The sequence below is a fragment of the Oculina patagonica genome, chromosome 2 (assembly GCF_052425735.1).
Source record: "Oculina patagonica isolate OP01 chromosome 2, crgOcupat, whole genome shotgun sequence".
Classification (NCBI taxonomy): Eukaryota; Metazoa; Cnidaria; class Anthozoa; order Scleractinia; family Oculinidae; genus Oculina; species Oculina patagonica.
In genome coordinates, this window is record NC_135759.1 from 42,304,842 (window position 1) to 42,317,221 (window position 12,380).

Consider the following 12,380-nt stretch of genomic DNA (forward strand, 5'->3'; position numbering starts at 1 on the left):
TGCTCCCAATTTAAAATAAGTCCTGGGCATTCCATCCGTAGTAAGAAATGCGTTTTACAACCCAGTTCATTATCGAAGTATATCAAACTATAGGACTACAAGATTAAATTGTTTAAGATTATATAGGGTAACCCTACCTGTGAAGTTTTGTTTGTAAACCTGAGCTTTCGTTGACCCTTGCATCCCCCCCCCCCCCCCCACACCCCAGTTCTGCTTGGGTGACCGTGGCACTAGGGTACTCTTCCTGCTTCAAAACAAGGCCTTAATTTGTTTGTGTCCTCTAGGTTTTGCTATCAAGCTGAATTTTAATATATCGAAAGAAGTCTAACATGGAAAGAGACATGTATCTATATTAAATACCCCTAAAAAGTGTCGGAATGAGAAAAGGATACAAGACAAGGGTATAGGAGCTTCCTGGGGCCTGGGGCCGAATCCCTCTCAAGATGTACCCTAATTATTAGTTTATAACAATAAGTTATTGGTATTCAAAGACTAGGTTATAGTCAAGTACCAATGCTTAACATCTTAAAGGCCGTGTTCGCACTTAGTTCCCCAGCACTAGTACCTGGGCACCGGTAAAAAAATATCGTTGTGTTCAGACACAGAAAACCAAAGTCAGTACCCAGGTACCGTCATGTCAGGTGCCCGAGCACAATTCTTGTGTGGGTACCTGAAAAATAGCGTGTTCACAATAGTGTCCAGCGAGAATCGTAGTCGGGCACTGAGCCCAGACACCAAGTGTAAACACAGCCTTAACTAAAAGGTGGCACAAAGTTGTCAAAATGTGTTTTTTTTAATGTGAACCAGTTAAGGTATAAATCGTGCAGTTTGGAAACACAACTTAGGAAACTTTTACCTCGATAATTATCGCAGGCATGTTTCTCTCAATAGCAGGTGAAAGAACAATTGAAATGAGGCGAAAAGTTCTATAAGTTAAACATCATGAAACACAAGAATTGGTAAATTTAAATAAAGTCAAATTTATTGCAATCTTTAATGTTCATTTTAACTGCGGAATGTTCAATAAAAATTTCCTAGGACTGTCGTCGACCTCACTTGTGAACCGTCACGCCGTGAAACATGCAGTTGACACTTAGAGCTGTTATAATCATCAGTGGCAAACGAATAAACCAGCTGCAAGCGCTGCCCAGGCATTGTGATTGAAAATATTTGACCAGTTGAAGTCGCTTAAGAGTCCAGCTCGTGATTTGCCGCCATCTTGTTCTTTTATTGTTGCTTGCAGTGACCTTTCCCCTCACGTGCTGAGCGCTTCACGTGCCACGTGTTCTTTTCAATCTCGGAAGCCATCCTCCGGTGAATCTGATTCATACCTTTCCCTGAGTTTAGTCAGCTGAATAGCTATTTGAGTGTGTGTTCCTTCAGCGACTGCCTTTGAGCCAAGACATGAGCGATACTGTTCTTTGCTAAGGTTAGGGTCACACTTCTTATCGTGAAATTGATGAAAAAGATCTCTGTCAGGGGCGCGGATAATTCTAAAGCAGAAGAGGAAAAAAAGAAAGCTTACAGTCATTTAATAATTATCAGCAGGCAACGGAAATTACTATTCAATCATGGAAGCTGACTAATAGTTGTAACTAAACGTTCTTTCTTTGAGCTGTGTTTATATAATCACCCGAGTATTTTTGAATGCGATCACAAAGTTGGAAATATTTGTGGAAATAGTTCTTTTATATATCTCATGTAACAAGATAACAACAGACGGTTGGTACTGGTGACATAATTTGACTACAGCTATCACATCTCCTTTTGCTTTCCCCGTAATTATTTAATTTTCTATTGGTATGAATGGCCATAAATAACAGTTGATAATTAGTTGATAATTTAATTTAAATAATAGTTGATAATTTAATTTCTTGCCTTGTTGGCAAATGAGCACACACTGTTGCCGACACAAATGCTTCCTTGTTTGTCTGTGCGCGCAACATCTGTTGCGGACACAAAATTTGTGTCCGAGACACAAAAAGTGTTTCTGATTTTTTTCAAAAACATTTTGTGTCCGCAACTAAATGCTTCCCAGTTTGCGCACCATGGAAACAAAACAATTTTTGGGTCCCGCTTGTTTGCTCACCCAAGAAACATCACGAGCGACAATCTGTCTGCAATTATGTATCTTCGTTTGCTACGACCATAACTCGCATTGAGGACTGGAAAAACAAATCTCACCTGGTATTTGCTTGTTGCAGGTATCTCTGATACAACCCTAAGTCTTCTGAGCCCCATCCTTCAATGTTTAAATCAAATCCACCAACTCGAAGATAATCATCTCTATACTGACATGTCATACCAAACCCATATTCCCGCCAAAATCCGTGCGTGCGCTCTACAGAGAACAAAAATAACATGAAAAGTACTCAGGTGGCTAACCAGTCTGGCCTGAAAAACCGGTTTTCATGAAGTGAACATGAGTATCGCTACTCCCCCTAGATGGGATGCTAGTCCATTGTAGGTTAACCCCTAGTATTTTTATCAGGTTACGCGTACAATGCACAAATCCCCTGCCCCAAAAACAATAGCGACTGCTACACTAGAGGACCAGTAGAGCCTACGAGAGCTGCTACACTACTGGGTCCAGTTGTTCAAAGACGGATAAGGCTATCCTCTGGATAAATAACTATCCAGATTATCCAGTCAGTATAGCGTAGTATGTTTTGTTAACAATTATACATTGGATAGCGATTTATCAGGTAGATATAGCATTATCCACCCTTTGAACAACTTCGAGTAAAGTTTCTTGCCCAAACGCAAAAGTAACGATCTCGCTAGGATGGAAACCTGGCCCCGGCGTTCTATTCTGAGTCCCGCAATTTAAAACCCATTGAACCACTGCGTGTCAAGGTTTTACATAGAAATTTTAAGAGGAGTTTAAAACAGGACATGTAGAAAACACTCGTTCGATGTTGGGGACACTTGGGGACACTTGGGGACATGTAGAAAACACTCGTTCGATGTTGCAGTAAAAGTATAACACATCGACATGTAGGTAATGGCGAGAAAATATTTACAGTTGTATTCCGATAACTCGAACCCTCAGTAACTCGAACCTCCCGCTAACTCGAACATTTTCTGATTCCCCTCCACTGAGGTCGATTTCTCAATAATTTTACCCTCGATAACTCGAACTCCCGATATTTCGAACCTTTTTCCATTTCCCGTGAAGGTTCGAGTTATCGGGATTCAACTGTATATGTTGTTCCCATCTGTCTAATGGAGATAAAGTCGACAATACTTTGGTCTACTTTGTCTCGCCGTGAAACAAGTTTTTTAGTTCATATCCTGGTAAAGGCTCTCAGACTTGTTACAGTGTAGTAGGAATAAAGCCCCGGGCGAGAAAAACGACTGAATTAAGTAGCGGTACCCGGGGAGAGAGGACCCGAAGCTACGTACCGGCTGATCAATACTGTTGATATCAATATAAGCAAAACTATAGCGAAGACAATTCAACTCTAGGATAGATGTGAAAACACGATTAGGTACTCTATGTTCTTATGCTGCTCGAATCTGCAAGAGGGATCGTTAAAAGGCCCTTGTTCTCTATAACGTACCATGGGCACTCCCTCGGGCAGTAAGGCAACCAAATAACGAAGCTTAGCTTTAAAAAAATACAACAGAAATGGTTCCTTAAAGTTGCTTTAACGATTTTGAAACGAGAAACAAACGCAAAACGCGTCGTTTGGGGACATGGCTTCAATGTGGCCGCACAAATACAGCTACTAAGTAGGGTCCATAGAGGAGATTTTTGTGCGGCCTGACTCAACGTAGCCATTACTGACCAATATTTGTTGATTAGTCATTAGATTGATCTAAAATGTGATCGATAGCAGGCCCGTAGGGTGGATTCTGTCGAGGAGGGTTCTTTTATTTTTGGGAGGTAATTTTTAGCGCTGGAGGCGCTAATACGAGCGTCGAAGGCGCGAGTTTTTAGAGGGGTCTGCGGGCATGCCCCCAAGAAATTTTGCTAATTTAGGTTCCCTCAATGAGTAGGGGCATTTAGACAGTTTTCAAAACAAAAATATTGAAATTACATGCAGGGTGGATGAGTGGACAAGAATTAAAAAAATGATGAATTATCTTACATGTTATACAATTATGTATTTTAGAAACAACTACTGAACATGTTCGACGTCTTAGCAAGTAAAGAACATCTGTTTGTCCCCGGGGGTAATTCTATAACTTTCAGAAATTTTGGTTAGGATTATTTCGCAATGCTTACAAAATGTCTTAGACTAAGAGCTTTGTCCAGACATCCACAAAACAACAAATGTGCATTCTTGCTTTTCCAGCCAACTAACGCTAGTTCTGATTGCCGTGGACGCCACGACAAGGATGGAAAGCAAGACAAACATCAATTAACTAATCCAAAAGATTAAAACCCTCATTATAGTGCCAAAATGTTGCGGCCTCCTCCGATAATCCTGACAAGGAAGGTAGTCGTCCATGTAATCGACCGGTCATAGTCTTTTCTTTGTTTTGTTTACTTTTTTTATCTTTTCAACCCCCTTAAAATGCCAAATTAAAAAATTTTAAGGGGTTCGTTCGAACCCCTCGAATTCCCCCACCCTACGGGCCTGGATAGAGTAACTTACCAACTTTTAGTTGCTCCGCAGGTGGTGGAATGTTTCCATCTTCGTAAACATTCTTTGGATTAAACAAACTAAACACCATTGGGTAGTAAACTTTCTTCTTCCTTTGCGCATACATGCGACATCGGCGAAGAAAGTCAGCTCGAAAAGTTATGTCTACATCGCAAAAGAACATTAAAACATTACTTGGATTTCCACTCCAATACATGACTCCATCATGAAGAGCTCTGCCTCGGGAAAACCGCTTGTCTCTCATAATTAGCTGGTATTTTTTAAAACCATATGTGGCTTCGATATCTTTAAGAGTTGTTTTCACGTGATTGAAGTCAGATGCGCCGTACAACACTACCGTAAGAAAGACATTTTTGTCGTTTCTGATGCACACCTCCACAAACATGTCGACAAACTGCTGAAATCGTTCAAGTCGCCCAGATAACGGAAGAATTAAATTGATCAGTTCATTTGGATTTTTGCCGTCGTCTGGCATGGCAACTGGTTGTATGACGCCAAGCGGACGAATCAACCGAACTGTAATGAATTTATTTGAAGACGGATCTTTAAAATAAAGTTCATAATCAATACCAGTATTAACATCTATCCTGTAAACTCCATCGACAACGTTTTCCCTATTCACGCGGTAAGACGTGTTCGTGTTAATAAAGTTAAGAGCGATGTCTTGAGCCTCAAGGAGATGCCTCTCTCCAGATTTCACTCTGCGTGTATTCACGTTTTGACCGTGAAATATGTATTCCTTTGGTCTTTTTCGGGGTGACATCTCGAATACGTGTGTTTTGGCGAAACTTTGAAATTGGATACGTTCAGATACTTGAAAATCAGTTACTTTTGCAGATGTTTTTATTTTGGGACTTAAATCTTTCGCGACAACAAGAGTCTGTTCTTGGCTTTTACCGCTGTTGTCTCCAAGGGAGTTGCTTTCGACTTCAGCCAGCAGTTCTGCGTTCTGAACTTTCAAGTTTCCAGCTTCTTGTTTGAATTTTTTCGCTTGAGATTTTTCCTTTTCTAACTGAGCAGTTAACCGTTCAATAAGTTCGTCTTTTTTATTTATACGAGCTTTTAATCTCTTGACTTCCTTCTCTAGAAGCGGCGTTGCTTGATCGGGTTTTTTGAGTTCTCTTCTTTTCATTGGCTGTTCTGATTCCTTTGACTCTTTTAAAACTTCTTTTGTGTTAGATCTCACATGATTTGATTCCAAATTCTTGGTTACTAAATCGTTTTTAAGTTCTTGTTGCTTTTTAACTAGCTGACCGCCATGATCGTAGATTTGATAAACGAGAATCACCATCAAAGCTAGCAGTGAATACAATGTGATTCTCTGAAGTCGCAAAGAGAAAATCGCCATTGCTATAGAACATAGTCATCTTCTTCTCTTTGGAAATCCCATCTTCCTAAACAAGGCCATCTTTCGTCGATTCAGAAAGCTTTCTCGTCAATTTCACCGGCGAACATCGCTATACACGTTTTCCAAGTTGTGACAGGTTTCTTTAGCTGGTACCTGTTTACCACTATAACCATCACAAAATATCCCTTATTTCTTCTCGAAGTACCAGTGCTGGTTGCAGGGCGACAATGACCCGCGTTTACCCAGGCGTTTACCAGTAGTTAAAATTATTCGTTTTCCTCTCTTGATATAAAAAGTTGTATCTAAGCCAATACTGTCACGTCCACAGCATTTGTTCTTCGAGTTACATACTTCAACAGATTTTTATCGCTTGAAAACTCTCCGGCGAGATATTCGTTTACAGTTTGACCACTCTATAGACTCTGCTGTTACCAAAGAAGCAACATTTAAAAATAAAACGCAATACACCAGAGCCGTGAACGGAACTACAATACTCAGGCGATAATGTTGGACGTGTTCTAAAAATATTGCATTTTTTAATACAAGGGTCTTGAGAGCTCTGCAAACTAGCGAAGCGTTAAACTTTCTTTGAAGAAATACAATGGCTGGTTTAATTGTTTCATTCAAGACATCCAATGTAGCAATGTAAATGTTGCTGTTGAAAAAAGTTAGAAACAAGCGGGAAAAGGGAAATTTATGACTGATAAGCATAAGGTAACAACACGCTATTTATAGCGAAACAATAAACACCGCCGGTTTTCATGTTTTATATTCACAGCTTTGTAGCCAATCAGGGCGCGCGGAGAATCCAAACTGTTTTATAAAGCTGCATAAGGCCCTGGCGAAACGAAGTCGTAAGTAGACGCAAGTTTTCAATATGTTTTGACTTTTGATTTGGGTTGACATGCGTTCACTTTGATCGAGTTCAAATTTGACGCACGTTCTTCACCATGTGGCGACTAAAGCAAGTCAAGTTGACCACAAGTATTATTATATCCATTCCGGAAAAATGTTTTCGAATTCAGTCATGAGGTAATTTACCAATCTAAACCGTTTCAGCATAACTTAAATCAGGGACCGCGAGCCGGGGGGGGGGGAGCTGGGGGAGGGGGGTTAACCCCCCAATATTTCCGAAAAAAAAAGACTTACTAAGAGAAAAGTCTCTAAAGCCCCCCACTTCAAGTCACTAGTCAGCCCCCCCTTCAATTGGAAAAATGCTCCGCGGTCCCTGTGAAAGTCCGACCAAGAGTTTGAAAAGTCATTAATTTTTACAAATTTTGACTGTTTTAACCCAATACTGAAAAGCCATTGCATATGAGAGCACCAAGCTGAATGTATGATTTGGTGATATCTTCCCTTGGTTTTGTTTTGCTTGCTTTGCAGTTTACAAATTAAAATCGATAGCCACGGCAAACCTACTGCTGATACATATTGCTATCCGGGGAAACAGTTGAGCACTTTGTTCTGCAGACGAAATGCAAGCCGTCCGTATATTATTTCATTTACGCACGTAAGCCAGTGAAATTTACGTACATGCAGACACCAAAAATAACGCGACGATAAAAACCTATCTTTATCGCTCTACTTGATATATTTGTAGCTCAACTTAATTCCGATCATATAAATAACCTCTGAGTTTTACAGATCTCTACTTATAATTAGTTTAAAAGACTATTTTGGTGAGCTTATTTGAGGGTGTATTCGGGCGGGCTCATTGGAAGAAGTTTTGCCTTTTAAAAATCTTTCGGTTTATATTTAGGAGGGCCGATTTTATCATTTGTTATAATTAGATGTACACCAGAATATCACTTGGTTAAACTCTCTAAGCAGTAGTAACATTGTGAAACACAAAACAAGTCATATGTCGTTGAATAGACATTTCTATAAGTCTCTTAGCATGCCCAAACAACATACACTCAACATCGCATTTCTCGTTATAACGCACTTATGGAATCAGCTCCCTCCTTACACCAAACGTTCTTCTAACTTGAGAGACTTTCAAAATCATCCTGAAAACATTTGACCAGCTGCAAGTGTAATTATTGTATATCATAGGTATTTTAGCGACATCTTTTTAGCATAATTATCTTTTTTTTAAGATCTTAATCTAAGGTGTAACAATAAGTTAACTTTTAGTGTAGGTGCATAGGTGGAAAGCATTTGCACATTTTTATATTTTTACTCATAATTATACTGCAAACTACTCTATTTTAATCCAATGCCAAAATTCATAAATTACAGATATCATAGTTTTCTGTGGTGTTTACGAGTTTTGACATATCTGAGTGTTCAATTTAATCACGCAAGTTTTGGTCAATTTCAGATCTTCGCTTCAATCTTGAGATCTTCATTTTTCCGCGGTGATCTTCACCCGTCTTCGTTTTCTTCGGAAATACCCATAAAGAGGCTCAATTATTGCCATGCGCTTTTTACATGAGCCTTTGGCTCGGATAGAGAGGGCAACCTCATCCCGCGCCATGACATTAATAAATTGATTGCATTGTATTGTAAACATCAGTACAAAACAAGCTTTCTGAGAGAAGGCTATCGGAAAAACTGAGTTTTATCTTTTTTTAGGCGGCCTTACTATCGGAATATTTTTTGCTTCTTCGGCATAGTTATTTTGGGGTGCTTTTTTTTAGGAATTTTACATTATCGTAAACTGCATACTTTTGTCAAGTATGCGTACGCACACAATATATAGATATAAAGTTGCGATTTTTAGTGAGAACATAATTTAACTTGCTAAGCGACTTCATGAAAAATCGCTAACTGAATTGCACGCTGAGTTAAAAAAGTCGCCTTTGAAGTTTAATTCAACCGAGATCCGACTAAAAATTGATGATCTTCAAAATCGCTAAATCAAATTGTCGCTGAATCCTGGGGAAACAAAATGACTAAATGTACTTGTCGCTTAAAATAGTCACTTTGATAAGGGCATGGTACTCGAACGCAGAACAATGACGCAGTTTCCGCTTGTTTCGCACTCAACATTCACGTGGCCAATTTTTTTCGCTCGCAATTTTCGCCTGTCGCTTTCCAACGATTTGAAGGAAAGAATGTTCATAAGCTTTGATTATCAGCCCATGTTCTTTGAAATCCACACATACTGTTTGATCGTAATTTTCATTGTCCATAGTGTTGGACAAAAAAAGAGTTCATTCATGGATGTAAGTTATTCTTAAACTCATTAATTAATCATCAAGTTAAAACAGAGGAAATCAAAACCATGGTTCTGATCTTGTTAGCATATTTTTTTATTTTATTTTCCTGTTTACTCCTTAGTTCTAGTCTCGACTGGAAAGATTACCCAAACAATTGAGTCAGAGTTTTATCGCATTTTACATCACCTTGAATTTCGTCCAATTTCTGCACTGTGTCGTATTTTCAACTCTCTTATCTCGAATTTTGTAAACGCGATGTAACACTGTTTCTCGTGTTTGAGATGTTACTACTGAACTGACTGACTGACTGACTGACTGACTAACTGACCGACTGACTGACTGACTGACCGACTGACTGACTGACTGACTAACTGACCGACTGACTGACTGACTAACTGACTGACTGACTGACTGACTGACTGACTAACAGTAACAGTAACAGTAACAGTAACAGTAACAGTAAATCTTTATTGTGCCTTACACTCCAAAGGGAGGTATTGGTCTAGTTACAATAAAGGTGTTATAGCAACAATGCTAACAAATTACTTAATAACAAACAATGAAATTACAATGCAAACGTTTACGGTAATTATTGGACTATTACTTATACAACTATTTATTGATATAACTTTTAATTTAAAACTTCTTTTCTTTTTTGAAACATTAGGAAGATATATTTAGCTATGATTCTAGAGGTAGCATAATTATCTAGTTTAAGAAGGTACTTTATTTTTTCATGATCAGTTAAATCTACAAAGCGAGGATCAGTTTGTGACACGATTGAATGAAGCTCTTTTCTAATATCATTATACCCTTTGCAATACATTAAAAAATGCTGTTCGTCCTCTATGTGATTTTCCTTACATACCAAGCACTTTCTTTCTTCAACTGGTATGGATGCTCCTGCATTTTCATATTTTCCAGTCTGTATGCGTAGGGAATGTACCCCTAATCTTAGTTTAGTTATTTTTATTCGATGCGCTGGATTTTTAACTGTAGTGAGATACTCTTCTAATTGGTAATCTTTTTTAACTTCTTTGTGAGTGAATTTTTCTCTAGAGCTAACTGACGCGCAATTTCGGACCTTTGACCAATTTTGAAAATAATTTTTTCTTAATCTATGTTTAATTTTAGAGCAAGAATTCGTTGAAAGTTGTGGGGCTGATGTGTCATTATCGGAGAGAATTCCTAATGCTTCATCATCATTTAATAAACTAACAGATTTAGTATGTTTTTTGGCGTAAAGAAATGCATGATTTAATATGGGATTGGTTATCTTATGTTCTAATCTTTGAAAATAGCATAAGATAGATGCTTTAATGTCTATCGCTAAAGGGTATCGACCTAGTTCTGCTCTACATGCTACGTTTTCTGCATACCATGGTACATTTAATGCTTGTTTGCAAAACCGGATGTGAACTTGTTCAATTGTACTTTTATCGAAATGTGTTTTGTATGATAAAAGTTCGGGTCCCCATATTTCACAACCATACAAAAGTATGGGTTTAACTAAAGCATCAAAAAGTTTATTTCGTATCACAATTGTTGATGAATCAATGTTGGATAGAAATCGTTTAATGATGGAAATAACTTTGGTAGCCTTTTTGCTAATTATTTCTCTTGCATAGGTGTAACGACCAGAAGATGTCATTTCTATGCCTAGATATGTTTGTTTGTCGACAATATTTAAAGTTTCATTGTCGTATTTAAAATCTTTTTTGTGTTTGTTCTGACCGTTACCACTAAATACAATGATGTTTGATTTTTTAGTGTTTACTTTTAGCTTCCATTCTTGAGCGTGCTTATGAATAACGTCAAGTGATTGTTGCAATCCTTCTGGAGAATCGCTTAATACTAATAGATCATCTGCGTACATTAGGCAATTAAGTAATTGATTGTTTAATACTACCCCTTTGCATTTGTTGACTCTAAAGTAATCTGACTGACTGACCGACTGACTGACTGACTGACTGACTGACTGACCGACTGACTGACTAACTGACTGACTGACCGACTGACTGACTGACTGACTGACTGACTGACCGACTGACTGACTGACTGACTGACCGACTGACTGACTGACTGACTGACCGACTGACCAACCGACTGACTGACCGACTGACCAACCGACTGACTAACTGACTGACTGACTGACTGACTGACCGACTGACTGACTGACTGACTGACTGACTGACTGACCGACTGACTGACTGACTGACTGACTGACTGACTGACTACGACTGACTGACTAACTTACTGACTTATTTCTTTAGGCTCCGCGTGGAGCAAAGGGCGTCACAACTGAACTGAGCTCAAAGTTAATCGTAGATTTCTAACTCACCGGGCTCAAGTTGTCACTAGGATTAAGGTTCTCCGGCGAAGAAGAAGCAATAATCACCACCACTCCCTTGTCTAATTTGCAAAAATTCACAAAACAGCTGTTTAAAGGATTCTTTCTAACAGTACAATAGTCTCCTTCCACGTGATCAGCCGCGCACGCAGTAGGGAAAAGCCCGAAGGTCGCCCGAGGGACCATAGCCTACGTTGAAAGGGTTCCAGCATTTTGGGCCCACGAAAATAATACCTAAAAGTACTAAAATTGGCGAATAGGTCTTCTCGTACATGACATGCACCTGGTACAACAAGATGGAGCAGGAGCCCATCAACTGGAGCCAGTTGATGGGCTCCTGGATGGAGTTATATAGCAAATTGTTGTTGAAGGAAGAAGGGAGCCATAATCAGTAGTTATGAGGTGTTTTTTCCAGTCCACAAGGACAAAACTTGAAAAAATCAGCCTGACTTTTTCAAGTTTAGATCTAAAGTTCCTGATGGCATCACAATAATAAATAAATACCACTTGTTTATCGCTTCAGTACACTTGCATGGTGATTATAAACAAAATTGGACCACTATTCGTAGTTTCCATATGTCTTTAGGCTATTGATTTTTTGAAGTGAAACTGGTGACAGTGTCTCTTTAATATGCCGCATGAAATGCAAAACAAATGTTACAGTCAAGTCTTTGAACTCAATATGATGGTATTCAATGAGCCACAATGCAAAACAAGACAAAGAGTAAAAGAGTAGGGGCTTGGAATCATACAATTTAGTTTTTTGAGTTAATTGACGCGATTTGAATAAGGCGAATGAAAGGGCAAAACTGTTAAAAAAACTGAAAGGAAATTAACACGAATGAAAAGGTAATACATAATTCCTGATGAAGGAAATTATCGCGAGTAATACTGTGCAAAGATAC

At 38.8% G+C, this 12,380-nt stretch overlaps 1 protein-coding gene across 1 annotated transcript; it reads right to left on the bottom strand.

Moving 5' to 3' along the window:
- Positions 1–960: 960 nt before the first annotated feature.
- On the bottom strand, positions 961–6,173 carry LOC144644731 (chondroitin sulfate N-acetylgalactosaminyltransferase 1-like). Its single transcript, XM_078504252.1, has 3 exons — positions 4,605–6,173; positions 2,185–2,341; positions 961–1,493 (listed from the first exon to the last, which is right to left on the bottom strand). The coding sequence occupies exons 1-3, from the start codon at positions 5,959–5,961 to the stop codon at positions 1,292–1,294; spliced, it is 1,716 nt and encodes a 571-aa protein (XP_078360378.1). The 5' UTR covers positions 5,962–6,173; the 3' UTR covers positions 961–1,291.
- Positions 6,174–12,380: the final 6,207 nt, after the last annotated feature.

What these genes read in the sequence shown, in the direction of transcription:
- LOC144644731 (XM_078504252.1), bottom strand. Translation starts at nt 5,961, where the DNA reads ATGGCGATTTTCTCTTTGCGACTTCAGAGAATCACATTGTATTCACTG. An exon ending in TGCGGAGCAACTAAAAGTTG is followed by an intron (nt 2,342 to 4,604) that starts GTAAGTTACTCT and finishes TGTTCTCTGTAG; the next exon opens with AGCGCACGCACGGATTTTGG. An exon ending in CTGCAACAAGCAAATACCAG is followed by an intron (nt 1,494 to 2,184) that starts GTGAGATTTGTT and finishes CTTCTGCTTTAG; the next exon opens with AATTATCCGCGCCCCTGACA.